Source organism: Thermobia domestica, chromosome 4 (genome assembly GCF_964235325.1).
Source record: "Thermobia domestica chromosome 4, izTheDome1.hap1.1, whole genome shotgun sequence".
In the NCBI taxonomy this organism is placed as follows: domain Eukaryota; kingdom Metazoa; phylum Arthropoda; class Insecta; order Zygentoma; family Lepismatidae; genus Thermobia; species Thermobia domestica.
Window position 1 is genome coordinate 302,161,879 of NC_137457.1, and position 16,259 is coordinate 302,178,137.

The following is a 16,259-nucleotide window of genomic DNA, read 5'->3' on the forward strand; positions in this document are numbered from 1 at the left end:
AACTATACAAGCCAAAATAAGCGTTCAATCACCTTAGTTCGAAAATTCACAAGATTTCCGAAGTGTTAAATTTGCTAGTGGAATTAGTGTTTATAATAGCTAAAAATAAATTGATAGATAACCACATAGAGCAAAAAAAATAAATAAAGATACGTTGTGGAATTTCGCATAAATTATTAATGTGAATAGTGTTTTTATTATTATTATTATTATTATTATTAAAACAGTGAATTGACAGGAAGTACATGGACAATCACTAAGGGTAATCAAAAATTGAAATTATGTCACTGAATACGCTGCACTAGTTGCTCTTCCAAGAAAACAGAACTTTTACAATAAGAGATGTAAAGTAAGGGTCTGGTAAATAGTAACAAAAATGATGTTTCCAGAGAGGAATGGAATATTCAATTAAGGTAATAAACACGGAGGCACAAAATGAGCTACTTTTCGTACTATATCTTCATGTTGGTTTGGAAACACTGTTAATCTGAAGGTATTGATGAATACGTCACAGAATATCTCTTAAAGGCATTCCAAGGTAAACGGTCTACTTGTGAACCGTTTACATAAACATTCTCATAAAAAAAACACACTTGGCTTAACAGCCCTTTGTGTACATGAGCCGCTCCAACGCCATCTGTTAGCAACCGACTGAACTACCACCAACCGACCGACGAACACGTGGTCAGCCAACTGCATCGTCATGTCTCCAACAATCGTATCAGGAGCCTTCTGGACTTAGTGGTCATCACGTCTTTTAATCACGTGACTCCCCAGTTTGCCTCACAACGCCGAAAATTGTGTGTTCATTGATATGTAATCGAATGAGAAAAAAAAAAAAAAACACTAGTGAGTGTTTCTCCAAAGCTTTCAAAGAGCTGGAAGTAACCGCAGAAGAGTAACCATTTTTAAAAACGAGAAACTGAAGATCTCTACGCGCTAATACATACAGACAACTAATAACAATCACAGCATATTCACTAATTAAAAGCGGCTTGCTCATGACCGAACTTTCTATTAAAACCATCTCCAATAGAAAAGAGAAAAAAAATTTTGTTGTTAAAAATGGTATATAAAAACTAAATCTGAGTTCGCAAAAGCTGTCCTTTATGCAAATCCATACCTGTTTACAAATGAATTCTTGAATATAATTAGCACTTGTCTCGGGCCGAGTTTTCATCATTCATTAATATGCTGGATGAGGGACTTTAAAAACATAAATGATTTTTTTCAATTTTACATCCCACGATTATGTGGGGCAGGCTAAAGAAAACGGTGATGATGAGAATCAATGAAATGGTGGAAAGAAGGAAGTGAGAGGGAACGGGAGAACCCCGAAAAACCACGCACATGATATTTGTCCACCACTAAGCCCACTTGTACGAACTAGGATCAAACCAGAGACCCCACACACTAAAGGTGAAGTAAGTTTTTATTAACTAGTAAGAACTTGGGTAGACCTGTTTTATTATTATTTACTAGTGTCAATTACCTGCTTCCCTGGGTTAAAATAAGAAAAATTAGTATGTTCTGCTAGTCGGTCACTTTTTACTATTATTGAAGCGCTCTCTGTTATTGATCATTTATATATATATATATATATATATATATATATATATATATACATATATATAAGGGATGGCCAAAATTTTCCGGATTCCGGAAATTTTGTTTTCCGGAATCGGAAAATTTACTTTCCGGGAAAAATTCCGGAATTCAGAAAAATTCCGGAATTCGGAAAAAATCCGGATTTCGGAAAAATTCCGGAATTCAGATAAATTCCGACATTCGGAAAAAAATCCGGAATTTAGAAAAAAATCGGAATTTTTCCGATTTTACTTTTCGGATTCCGGAAAGTAAAAATTCTGGAATTGGCCATCCCTAGCTAGTAGCTGTTAAAAGAGAAACACAATAATGAATATATATACTGTATTAGTTTCTTGTAGTTGGATATGTCTTTATCACTTACGTAGACAATTGCTACTGCAGTTATTTACTGCTTTATGAGGAAGGTCTTATTTTCACACACAAAAAAGTCGCCGGTATGTCTCAAACATTATCGCGTTCCCACCTGCAGCTGCTCCAAAGCACTGCAAACTACTTTTTAACCAGGCGAAAGAAGGCAGTGAAGGAAAAGAAATCTCAACAAATATTCTAATAACATTCGCTTATTGTCAACATACCTACAGTGAGCGCAGAAAGTGTTCGTACACCGTGCATACTTTATATTGGAAACAGCTAGCATGAGAACGGGAGGTGGAAAATATATATATAACCAGAATTAAGACTACACATTCATACATTTTATTTCTATATACAAGAGAAAGGCCAAACAAAGACAATCACTGTTTTGTTCAGAAGAAAGAGAGAATTCCTTTTTTGTAAACGCAAAAAGTCACCGTACACTTATGCTTGAATTAATGCTTATAAAGTATATTACGTTATTTAATATTTTGTGGGATTACCCTGTGCGTTAATGATTGTCTGTAGTCTTCGTGGCATTGATTTCACCTGTAGTAGTTCGTAGTTCTGTAGCTTCGGGACTGATTATGTTCCATTCTTCTTGAATAGCTTTTCTCAGGCCTTCTTTAGTAGAGAAGCTGTGCCTTCTGATTCTTGTCTCCAGAACAGACCATAGATGTTCTATGGGGTTCATGTCTGGGGATTGGGGAGGTGTGCGAAGCTGTTTCAAGGTATTATAGAGTAGCCACAATCGAGTATTTTCCGCTGTATGTTTGGAGTTGTTGCCTTGCTGAACAATAAATTGTTTTCTGCGCACTATTATGGAGATTTTCCTTTAATATGTTAATATACACTTTGTGGATCATCACCCCATCGATAAAGTGGAGACGACCCACTCCTGAGGCACTCATACAACCCCAGACGAGCACGGACCCTCCTCCGTGTCTTACTTTAGGGACGAGATTTTGAGGATTCATCTCTGTATTCACCTTGCACCATACCATACGCCTCCCATTGGATTCGATAAGATTAAATTTACTTTCGTCCGAAAATATGACCCTATTCCAGAAAGAAGCCTGATCCCTTATCTTTATACTCTTTTTCAAACTTTAGTCTCTTTATACGATTTGTCTTGTTCACCCATAACATTTTCCTGGCTATCCGACCATGATACCCTGCAAATATTCCGCACAGTACTGGCTGATACTTTAACACCGCGTGTTTCCAGATCCGTTGCCAATTGCACAGCACTACTTTTCGGAACCTTTTTTCTTTCCCTAATAATGTAACGTTTATCTTGTTCACTTAACACTCTTGGTCTTCCAGTTTTTTTTTTTTTTTTTTTCACAGTGATAGAAACATTATACATCGCAATTATTGTTTGTACTGTTGAACGAGGCCTGTCTGCAAGGTTTGCTATCTTTCTCAAATACGTACCTTTCTTATGCAATTTAATAATTACTTTTCTTGTCTCATTTGTTTCTGTTCGGTTGCTTCCCATTTTGACAGCCCACCGTGCAGTTTTTTCACTTCTATTCACAACTAAACTCATTCTGTTATTCGTCAAGCTATACAGAGGTGTATACTCAGGTGTATACTAGTAAACCCCAGTTGTGGTATCTTTGTTTCGTATTCGTACGTCAGGTGTACGATCTCTTTTTGCGTCTACTCTATACACTTTCTACGGAATTTATTTACTTTCTGACCATTAAACTTGTCTTTGTGGTTCTTTATTGATATATTCATAAAGCTTAGTTTTCATTATTCATATTGTGTGTGTTATTACACTTCTTAAATTTTCTGTTTCTTTTTCGCAGGCATTCTCGTTTCAATAGCATAGGTGTACGAACACTTTCTGCGCTCACTGTATGTACAGTAAATACAAATTTACAATTTTTGACTTTACGAAGTATACAATGTAATTGTTCAGTAATTAACATAAGCAGGCATTCATTAATTTATATTAATATAATAATTAATAAAACTAATAAACGGGTGATTGATGACTCAGTGGTAGAGTTTTCATCTATGGTATTCTAACCCAGGACATGTGGGTTTTCGATGGCTAATTTTGTGTTCGAAAATTTTTCCGGTGGTAGGCCTACTCTTGGTTCCCTTTCTTATATTTGTTCCATCATCACTCATTAACGAATTTAGTTTATCAAAACTCTATAGCCATATATTCATTCTGTCCGTCAGTGAAACAAACAGTCTCAAGAACTATCTTATGGATTACCATCAATTTTGGCCACGATGCACAGAGTCAATAGTTAAGAATCGAGTTCCCTGATGAATGTAATATTCAAACCGGAAGCGGTACAAATCAACCATTTCCGGTTTTAACGTTAATCATTATATAGTAAATATGGTAATAGATAGCGAGAAGCGGTTTCCAGTAATCGACATAGACTATATAACATTCATGTAGATAGAATGTTACCCAATTTGTGCATCTGCTGAAAATAATGAGCTTAGGTATTTAGAGAGCATTTTCCGCTTTAGAAAATGTGTGCTTGGTAAAGAATGTAGAGAATTAGTTGAGTCAGGCACGTAGCTAGAATGTGGTAATAGGAAGGGGGGGTCTGTCACGAAATACTGTGGTTATTTCTAGGGGCTCAATCATTCTAAACTATTTTATTGGCAACATATATTGGTTCGTTTAGCCAAGATTTCTAATGGAGGGATGATATGAAATACTGTGGTTACACACCAGAGGCTCGATCAATCTAAATATTTTACTGACAACATACCCATATTGATTGGTTAGGACAATAAAATGAGGATATATTAGTAAGTATTTTAATAAGAAGCTATGAAGAAATCTCGAGTAAAAAAATATATAAAAGTATTGAAAAAGATATAGTCTTCCGAGGTCATTCGAACGGTGTCGAGAATTTTGCGTCTGGGAAATTTGCGCCCTACCTCAAGAACAGGGAAAATTGCGCCTGCGATGTACCTCCACCGGGAAGTTTGAGCCCTGCGAAATAAAAGAACCTATTGGAGCTTACGCATTTGCTCGGAGGGGCTGACATTACAGCATAAACAATCCTGCCCCACAACCATGCCATTTGTGATTTATTTTCATTGTGGCTATATAAGGGGAGAATAAACTTCAATATAAGCCAAAAGAACACAACGGATCAACGCAATCACTGCTTCTTCCAGAGATGATTTTGGGGGAACACTGGCCTCCCCAGAGCTCTCAGAGTGCCCCCTCGGAGGAGACCAAAATAATACGTCTATAATATAATAATAAATAGAATAGTACCAGCAGTGACCCCCCCTCCGGAATACTAAGTGTGCCCCCTGGAACATTTTTTCTGAAAGAACGACTGAACGCAATTGTGTGTTTGAAGTGTAATTCCAGCAAGTAAACACACTGTACATAGTTTTCTTGATAATATTACTGAACTGATTTTACATTCACTTTACATTTTCTTTTCTATATTTTGTGTCCTGAAAAGCCAAACAACTCGCAAGGATTGTGAACAGAGATATCTGGGTAGAGCCAAACAGCCTTTTGTAGATTAAATTATACTCTTTGATTATATTAATAAATAATTATATATCAGTCATTTATACTTTTATTGTAAATTTTGTAGTATAATGAAAAATTGTATTTGTATGGATTGCCCTTTAGTGAACTAAAATTGTATTTTTTTCATTCGTTCGGAATATTATAACGGATGGAGTAACTCACTGAGACGATGAGAGGCAAGCCTAGTTCAAATGTGAGTGGAAGTTACTTTACACAATACAAAAATAAGTTGAATTGTAGGGCGCTAACATCCCAGTGCAAATATATAGCCGGCGCATTTTCCCCTCTTTTTGCGGTAGGGCGCAAACATCCTAGTGCAAATATATTGCAAGCGCATTTTTTCCTATTTTTGTGGTAGGGCGCAAAATTCTCGCATTCAAGGAAAATATAATGTCCGTGAAGTTGACAAGCCACTTATGTCAGACTCCAATTTCGACTTTAAACGTCGCTAGTGCTATGTTAGTGTTCGATAGTGACGCAAATCGTTAGTACTCCACAGATAACGTGTGTTTTTTAAATAATGGATATAAGTCTTCTAACTGCATGCCAACACGCCCACTTCTAAGAATCATCTCAAAAATGAGGTTAACCGTTAGAGCAAGTAAGTGCTCATTAGTGCCATTAACATTAGCGTTAATGCCTCCATCGTACGGCGCTTTGAGTAATAAAAACACAACGCTCTTTGCTAGAGTCTCAATGCGTCCCTATATTCTCGCGAACATTCTGACATGCCCAAGTGAGTTACTTTTTTTTTTTTTTTTTTTTTTTTTGCAACTATTGTTTATTGTTTATTGCTAGTCTGCAGAGTAGTCCTTACATTAATATGCCATTGTCCTTGATAATCATTGCGTATTTACAAGCAGTTTGTTATTACTGTTAGAAGATATCAAAAAACAACAGATAAAATCTACTACTTAACGGTTCATATTTTTCTTTTACAGTACATAAACGATTAATAATAATAATAATAATAATAATAATAATAATAATAATAATAATAATAATACTATTCCAGCATAAAAGTTATCAATTGCATCACACTGGCAACAAGCGACGCATATTTTAACTTCATAAAAATTCGTTTCTCACGATTTTCTGGAAAACTACGTATGATAACATCTTCATTATGTCAAGTTGTTTATCTCAGTGTGATATATGTATTACCTCTGGACAATATCACAGTAAAACAAAAATTAAATATTAGGAGTACATCGTACTTTTGGATTACATCTCATTAACCATGGGAAGATTGAGTAGTGTATTCTTTAGGATGTAAGTTTCAGCTTAACTTGCATCATACATTCTTAGGATTACAAAAAGGAAATTTGTTCGTTTGCATTTGAACAAAATTCTTAGGATTACAAAAAGAAAAAATAATTTTTCCGAAATCCGGAATTTTTCCGAATTCCGGATTTTTTCTGAATTCCGGAATTTTTCCGATCTTCCGGATTCCGGAAAGTAAAAATTCCGGAATTGGCCATCCCTAATATATATATATATATATATATACATATGTGTGTGTGTGGGTGTGTTCCCCTGCCCCTCTCCCTAGTTGCACCATGAAAGTGAAATGATAAAAAAAAAAAAAAAAAAAAAACATCTCAGGCCCGAACCTCATCTATGTTGAAAATTTGATCGAGATCGGTCGGGTGGTTCAACGAGTTATTAAGTTTTATTTATTTTTTATATCTCCTCCCTTCCCCCTCCCATGAGTTCTACCGTCAAAGTGAGCAGATAAAAGCACTCCCAGGATCGAACCTTATCTATATTAAAAATATCATTGCTACTGCACGATTTGAAATCATTTTATAAACTTGTTTGTACTTCGGTCAAGCTGGGTTTGTTTTTGTAATGTGCTACTAGTGGGTTTTCTCGGGGTTCTCCCGTTTCCTCCCACTTTCTTCATTCCACCATTTTATTCATTTCTCATAATCACAGTCTTCTTTAGCTTAACTGGCATAACCGTGGGAGGTAAAACTCAAATTTCATTTCATTTCTTTTTTTTTTTTTTTTTTTTTTTTTTTTTTTTTTTTTTTTTTTTTTTTAAACATTTCGATACAAATACTTACCCTAGAAGATTAGAAAGGGGTTGAAATATACCCTTTCAAATATTTTTGCATAAAGCTAGTAAATAAATAAAAAATAAAAACGATGTTTTTAAAATTTTTAATTTATTTGACCCAAAATTAACAATAATAATTGTACAAAATATGTAATTTCTTCATACACATATTTATATAGTTGTAAGTTATGTCAATAACAAGATTGATCACTTGTTAACATACAAATTGACCGCAGGCATACACACAAGCACACAAAAACATTATATATATGTAAAACATACATACTGAGACACACACACACACGCTCACAATAGATATACATATAAAGACATTTATACGTTCTTTCAAACCCTTAATCTACAAGAAAAATTTTGTACCCTACATTCTGTATTTAAAAAATTCTACACAGATACATACATTTTTTTCTTTGCTTGATAAATCACACGCAAGCTTACTATAGTTAACAGATAATAATATATATCTGCAAATCATTTATTTGTAAATAATTATTAATATATGTCGCTGATATATTCTACTTCAAAAAAGTGATGTCATTTTTTTTGTCATATTTTAAGATTCAACAAAGAATCGTATTCTTTAATAACTTATGACTACAATGATTGAAGACAAAAGTACACGAGAAAAATTTTATAGTATTTGTTTTGTTAGGATTAGTATAGTATCAGGCCCCAAATGGGAGCGGGGGGCCTGATATCACACTTTTTTTTTAGACAATTTTCAAAAATGTTTTCCCGCCCTTTATTTTCAAGATATAACATTGAAATTTTGCACTCGTATTGTGTACGTAACTACGTATTTTCGAAGTGATTTTGAGATCCTTGCGTCAACCCAGGCCCGGACCAGAGCGGCTCAAAATTTTTGAAAAAAATTCGAAAAACTCCCGATTTTCCCATTTCAGGTGTACGATACGGAAAAGCGAGTGGTGTCATTGGAAAGGTTGCTCTATTTTTTTTTAAAAAAAAAAAAAGAAGAAGAAGTATGAACCATGATTCTATGATAAATAGCAATGAAATAGTGCCTTCTTGACTGAAAGTGTAAAATTTACCTCAAAAAGCCAAGATCGTAAAAGGGATATAAATAAAATCACCACGAAGTAAAATCCAGAGCAATGTTTCTCGAAGTATGTTTAGCAAAGTCCTGGGAAACTGCGAGTTCAAGATTATCATTTCTTTCATTTCTTTGTCTTTTCTTTTTTTTCAAAAATCCCAAAACAATATGGTACTGCGAGCTTTCTCTTCCGATTAAAAATATAACTTGCATATGTTACGAGTTTTCTTATTTACACTGAAAATAATGTTTTGAATTCACTACTTAGATATTCTGATTAATAAACATTATTGTTAATCATGATCTGCTTAGAATAGTCAAATTACATCTGAATTTTTAGTTGTTTTGATTCCAGTTATTACGTAAAAAAATATACATCAGTGAAGGAGATTTAAAAACAAGTCTTTAATGAAACAATCCTGTGGTTCCACCACTGAAACTTCTTTTCAAATGAATTCTGGAAGAGAAAAAGTTCCAGAAACGCTGCTAAAGACAATTTTGCCTCAAACAAGATAATATGTATATGTGATGTGTAGTTATTGTTGAGAGAAGGGCAAACAAAATGTAATAGTTAGGCCAAAAAATGTGTACAAGATGTTACTAATCAAGAAATCCGATAGCGCTACACTAGAAACACCTGCGAAATCGTTATTACAACAATAACTTTAGCTCCTTTAGCAAAGTCATAAGCAGATGTAAGATGTTATCAATCAAAAAATCCGATAGCGCTACACTAGAAACACCTGCGAAATCGCTATTATAACGATTAACTTTAGCTTCTTTAGCAAAGCGTTTTGTACTCTACGATCTATATTATGAAAATCACATTGACCAAGCTGCTTCAACGCAATAAAATTATTTAAACTGGCCCTCCTTGAATTTCCTTTGAGTCATTGAAAACACTTGAGGTTTTGCGTAACAATTGCTTGCGAAAAATATCGGATTTGAGTAGGCACAGAAAGAGCACAAGTTAAAACTCACAAAAGCACCTCCTTTTCACACATATATGTAATTTTTTTACTGTTAGTGCATCTGTGGAGATTGATGTGAAATCTTGTGAATCATGCACGTTGTATATTATATATAAAGATTATATTTTTGGACATCATATCTAGGTACCCGTAAACTATATTCTCTATTTATCGTCATATATGTAACATTTACATCTTTCAATATACTGTGATTTTTTTTTTTAATTTAATAGCATTGAGCATTCAACTTAGTTGTAGATTTTTGAAAAATAATGTATTGGTCTATGCACAGTAAATAGGATACTTTATTACTGTAGCATTGCACATGAGAATAAAGTAAATTTATATGATTCTTAAAACGTAATGTAAAATAATGTATGAAGTTATGTTTTAAGTAATCATGATATATATTATTCCCTAAGAGCAAAAATGAAGATGAATATGTAAAAAAAAATAATGTTTCACACATGTTTTTTCATGGCTCGTCAATTGTTACTAATCTTATTTTTCTTATGGATGCACTCTAAAGTTATATAAAACAAATCTACATTCTCTATATAAGTTATCTATGAATCATTTAATAAGGAAATCTTGTGAAAGTGCGAAAGGGAATAGCATATAATGTTTTTATTTGTCATATTAATATTCTTTTGTAATGTCATTAAAACTCTTTCATAGAAAAAAAATTAATCCTTTTAAGATTAATATTTCATATTAGTAGAATTACATTGCGGTACTTATACTTCCTGTATCTGTTAATTACTGTGAATAATTTGCTTTATAATTTTGATTGCTAAGTAATGTAGCTGTTTTGATATTATAATAAGTTGGAAATAAGTTAACTTTTAAAATACATTTGGTCATTATAAAAACCGTTAAAAACTTCTTGTTACAACAAAGAGAAGCAAAGAGATTTAGGCAACATATGTCGTTGTTATTTTCATATGAGACTTTAAATTATGTGATGATTACCAAATGAATCACACACAACAGGCACGAATGAACTTGCAATGAAAACAAGCACATAACTTTAATGTTAAACTATCAGCGATATTTAGTTACATGCCTTTTTTTATTATTAGCAACGTTTAGTTATAAATTCTCTTAAGTTTTAAAATTTGAATAATTCTGTTATTATTATTATTACAAATAGTGAATTTTGTTTCACCAAAAAGAGTAATAAAATCTCAGGACATTTGTATCACTTCCATATTGCACATGACGTCACTTCTTAAGGATTATAATGCTTATTGCTTAGAATCATAACTAACGCACTTAATTCTTTTATGGTAAAAATTAATGTCAACTAAGATCTATGACGTACTAAAGTTCACATTTGTTTCAACGTACATCATAGATCAAAGAGCACTTGAAGAGAAAATAAAATGAGTTTAATCCCCCATTTTATGGTTTCCTCTCTGTACCAGTTGGGGACACACACTCTTGTATCCTGTTATAGTCCAGTTTGTCAGTAATATTCAGCTCACGAAGTTTTGACATTTGTTTGCAATCACCATTTTTTTCAGCACTTATTGGAGAATTGTTATTCCTTGCGTCTGACTTATAACCAAATCCTAGCATTGTGTCGGCAATCAAGCCTTTCAAAAAGACGTAAGATGTGTCCCACGAAACCAGTCTGAGAACAAACAAATAAAAAGAAAAAAATCAAGTAAATCATCAGGAAATTAAAAATGGTTGTTATGCGAAAAAGAAAACCTGTAAAATAAACGATAATATTATATATGTATTTTTCTTGATTTGGTGGCTGTTTAAAAACTTACCTTTTTGTCGTTTATGGACACAAGATGATGTGATGTAAAGAAGATGTTATAACTATGTCTGTATTGCGAGTAGTAATAATGATTAGGAGAAATATAAGTAAAAGACTAATACTCACCGCAAGAAACAAACCACTTCTCTTAGGAAGTACTTTCGAAAAACATGATCTTCATTTTCAGCCTAGGCACACTTCGGAAAGGATTAAAAAAATAGGAAAGAAAATATGGATGGATAAAAATGGTTAAAAATAATTTTAAATAATATGCGAAGCAAAAATCTTGTCACTAGAAAATAGTAATTCACTTGTCACTGTTCACTGTTTTTCAGTTTTTTTTTTCTATTACCTTCCAGACAGTGAAAATGAGTTATAAAAACACTGTTCCAAATCGCATTTAATCGATAAAGGTGACATAAATGCGATTTGGGGCAGTGTTTTTTACTATTCATTTCCGCCGTCTGGAAGGTAATGAAAAAAAAAAAAAAAAAAAAAACAGAGAAAAGTGACAAGTGAATTACCATTAACATCTGTCTATTTCCAGTGACAAGAAGATTTTTACTTTGCATATTTTTAAAATTCTTTTTAACCATTTTTACCCAACCATATTTTCTTTCCTATGTGTTAATCCTTTTCTAAGTGTGATTAGGCTGAAGATGAAGACCATGTTCTTCGAAAGTACTTCCTATAGTATTGGTTTGTTTCTTGTAGTCAGTATTAGCCTTTTACTTACATTTCTTCTATGATGTTATGATGTTTAAAATGGTGACGAAACGATAGTGTTAATGATAAGCACTTTGTACCTATCTAATTTAGAATATCTACAACATACTTGCGCATCGACGACATATAAAAGGCAATATTGACGACTTAAAAGGAAAAAATATTACGATGTATGTCATGTTTGAAAGTGACTTCTGCTACTGGTGTAACAACATTATGTTTCATTACGAGTTTACATTTTATCCTTCTTTTTAAAGTGGGAGTTGTTTAAAAAAAAATGCGCAAAACATATTTAGTCATATTGACTGTGTCTATTCTAATCCTACTGAAATCGCAATTCCGATGATTTGCTGGTGTAACAGGAAGCATCTTCAATTCAATTCCGTAACGAATAATACTAAATTAATCCGAATTCTGTAAATATTTTCAGTGTCGTAATCTGTTTTGATGTAATTATCTAAACAAAGTTAAAATTTTTGCTTTAACAGCTTTTCGCACGCAAACAGCAACTGTTTTTTTTTTTTTTTTTTTTAAGTATTGTTTAATTTTAAGATATATACATATGTATAATGTGTTATGTAGTAAGTAGTGTTAGAAATAAAGTTTACTCATAACCAAACTTTACAACATAACATTTGAAAGAAAATATACTTCCACCACCAATTCTGTTTCAAATCCTCACCTTACATAGCACTTAACCACCACCTTTGCTTGAAATAAATACAGTACAAAGTTCAAGTTTTCAATTTATTTAAAGTATTGTTTTTCTAAAGATATTTGTTTGTATTTTCCAATTCATCAAGTCGTATATAATGTTCTCTGATCTTTTCTTCTCCAAAACCACTAACGGTTATATAAATAGGTGCCTCGGACATACATTTGTATAAGCTACAAATGTAAAATTATTTTCTGTATATCTCACAGAAAGGATTTTTGAAAGTAAAACTAAATTGTCCACGTATTAATTGATTCTTATGGCTGGGTGCCATGATGGCTGAGCTCGGAGTTCTTCTCTGATCTGTCTGTATTTTTTATCCAAAACTTATTGGTGGTCAACTATATCATTAAGTTTGCTATAAAGTTGTTTGAAATATATAAAAAAAAAAGTTTCGATAGTTACAGGACATACTGCAACCAGAATGGCACGGACATGAGTCCGAATTGCCTCTTTTCAGTTGAAATATTTAAGCTATTGAATTATTATAAATAAGTACTGATATTGGCGCCGGATATGTTTTAGTCGAATTATGAGGTATAACAATTAGAGTAAACTACAAACTGTCTAAAGTAAAAAAAAAAAAAAAATGTTTGAAAGTATAAAAATTGAATTAAATGAGAGTTGAAAACTCGGTTCCTTATCCGGCAGCCATTTTGCCTTATCCCTGTTTTGTCCGTCTTAACCACAGTTCAGATTGTATATCTTTAGGTGCAGACTAAAGTCCCAGCCCCAGTGTATCACTGTGATTTGTTATAATTGTTTTGTAATGTAGTGATTTTAATATAAAAATTGATGAAAATGACGGATATATCTCGATTCTAAGCTTCCAGCTTTTTCACAAATTGTTTTTATTGTTAAATATTCAGCTGTTTATGTTCATGTTTCTATTGTCTGATAATGTCTTCTTTGCCACGATTGAAAACTTGTCATTTCTACGCATATTATTTCGCGTTTGAAGAGACAATAATGTGTGCTCTACATATATTCATAGGGAAGTTATATTTGTTGATTATTTTACTAATGACATCATGTAAAGATTTTACTGAATTTATGCATATTACGGTACTTTGAATATATAGCAACGTTACTTCAATTTCTAGTTTGCTGTTCTAACCTACTTAAAAGAGAGAGAGAGAGAGAGAGAGAGGGAGGGGATTCTCAATTCAATCTATTATGTATGTTTTGTGCGTATGTTCACGCATAACTGCAATATACGTGTACCGATTTTGATGAGTCTTTTTTTTATTATTCAAAAGAGTATACTTCCCGGTGGCTCCATACAAATTTCTTTAGTATTACCAGGATTTGCTGGTAATCTTTAGGACTAGATCATGAAACGGCTCAACGGATGCTGTGTTAAAGTCGGTTTAAGATTTTTGTTGAAAAAAGATTATATAATTATCATATTTTAAAATTCTTTACAGAATTCTAATAACTGAAGTTCTTACTGCCGCAAGTGCCAGTGCTTTATTTTAGTATTCAAATCGTACACGAGCAACATCTAATGCATATAGATCAAAAAATGATGTAAATTATAATGATAATAATGTCGAAGATAACACATAGTAAATTGTGTGATGAAGATGTCGTATTGACTTGTCTAATAAGTAAAGCATTACTAGGTTTATTTGATACAAGGGTTTTAGAAGAGAAAGTTTGAAAAGACAGAACAAATAGTCTTTCTTTGATGGGAAGTAGCTTCAAAAAAAGTAGAAACATAGATATTAATCATAAAGAAAGCTAATAAAGTTTCTTTATTGATATTTTGAGTAAATTAAGTAGAAATATAAATATTTGATGAGTTCAAAGAAGAAAAATAAAAGTAGATTTTTAATCCAAAAAAAAAAACTCATGAAAACGTCGTCTATTTACAATCAGAGAAATTAAATAAGGAATCTAGAAAGGATAGATAACATTGATCGATGTCATAGTTCGATTTTGTCGGAATAGTTTTGTCTTTTGCGGTCCAGTTAATTTTTTTCTCCCATCTTAGAAGTATTTTCAGATAACTTAGCCTCAGCTTCTGTGCTTACGTTTGAGCAACTTATTTATACTTTTATAATAAATACATTTCGTTAAATTATTAAAAATGTGTAGTTTCCATCTCATTTTCAAGATATGAATTTTCAAATTTGATTATTGTCTATTTTTAAGAATGACTACTATTTTTGTATTTTCCCTATTAAATTCATTATGTTAGTCCTTATATGCCCTGTACATTTCATACTTTCAACCCTCACTTCAGACTTCCAGTTCATTCACCCAGTTCATTCAGTAGTGCTTCCTTCCATAACTTGAGCTGTAATGGACACCAAGCACACCTTTCCCTTTTGTCCAATTCTCAGAAATTGATTTCATAACAGTTTGTTTGTTGATTGTTTTATTGTAAAGAAATCATTTTGCAATATACCAGGATTATATAAAGTTACGATCTGGTCGTCCTTGCCGCAAGCCCACAATCAAACTCCACTCGCAGCACCTTAGTCCATGATCATTTTTTTAACTCCACTTTTAGACTTAGTTATCTCGATTTGCCTTAACCTATTTTTTTTAAGTATTTGGTTATCCGAACTTGCCTTAACCTCTTTTAAGTAACTTCCCTAAGAGTACGCTGCGTTTTCCAATCTTTTTTTCACTTGCTTCAAATGCAAACATGCCATTAACCTTTCCGTTCCTGTTCTTTCCCACCTGTTTTCCACTTAATAGAACCCAGCCGACAATTTCGTGTTTTTTTTTTTTAAAATGAAATTTATCCTTCCCTTTGTAGTAAAAAGTTAACTGCTTCTATAGCATAACCAATGTTTGTGAGTGTTTTGAATAAAACCGCTTTACGGTAGGAAATAACGAAAAACTAAAATTTGGATGACTCAATTTTTGGCATCTACTTTAATGAGTTATTTTCCTTGAATGTGACCCGATCTTTGCTTCTACAAAATCAAACACTAAAAGGTTTCAGAGATTAAAGGTTTCAGCAAATTCAAGAGTTCTTCCTTGACCTTAAGAAAGAATTGGTTACTTACCAACAAATCCACCCTTGGGGAAACTAGACACTCTCCACACGTTTCGGAACAACAAGCTAGTTCCGTCTTCAATGGTAAGATAACAAGGATAAAAAACGGATGAGAGGAAAAAGGAATACCTGCCACAGAAGAAATATAACGAAAAGGATGCTGAAATACCACGAGCAGAGCACCGCGATGTCTATGTTACGTCACTATTGCCAGATCCAAAATATACATCAAAGGTAAGTAACCAGATTCTGTCAATGTTGCCAAAATCCAGATTTAAGGCCAGCTTATATTTATGAATAAAAAATGTTTTTGATGGACCTATCACATTAATCTGCTTTATATTGTGTGTATGTTGTTCTAAGTGAAGCGCCAATCCCAACATGCCCTCTTCTTGTGACTTTTTTTTGATTGTATATGTTCTTTAATTTGGT

The 16,259-nt window shown here is 32.8% G+C and overlaps 1 protein-coding gene across 2 annotated transcripts in view; it reads right to left on the reverse strand.

Annotated features, from left to right (window-relative positions):
• Positions 1–7,650: 7,650 nt before the first annotated feature.
• LOC145684260 (short-chain dehydrogenase/reductase family 16C member 6-like) overlaps positions 7,651–16,259 on the reverse strand; it is a 206,170-nt gene continuing 197,561 nt past the window's right edge. Inside the window, exon 7 of one of the 2 annotated variants that reach the window (XM_081756386.1) lies at positions 7,651–11,238. In XM_081756386.1, coding sequence (XP_081612512.1) covers positions 11,007–11,238 — 232 coding nt within the window. In that variant the 3' untranslated portion in view covers positions 7,651–11,006. The remainder of the gene's footprint in view (positions 11,239–16,259) is intronic. The other variant, XM_081756387.1, reaches the window with a different exon arrangement.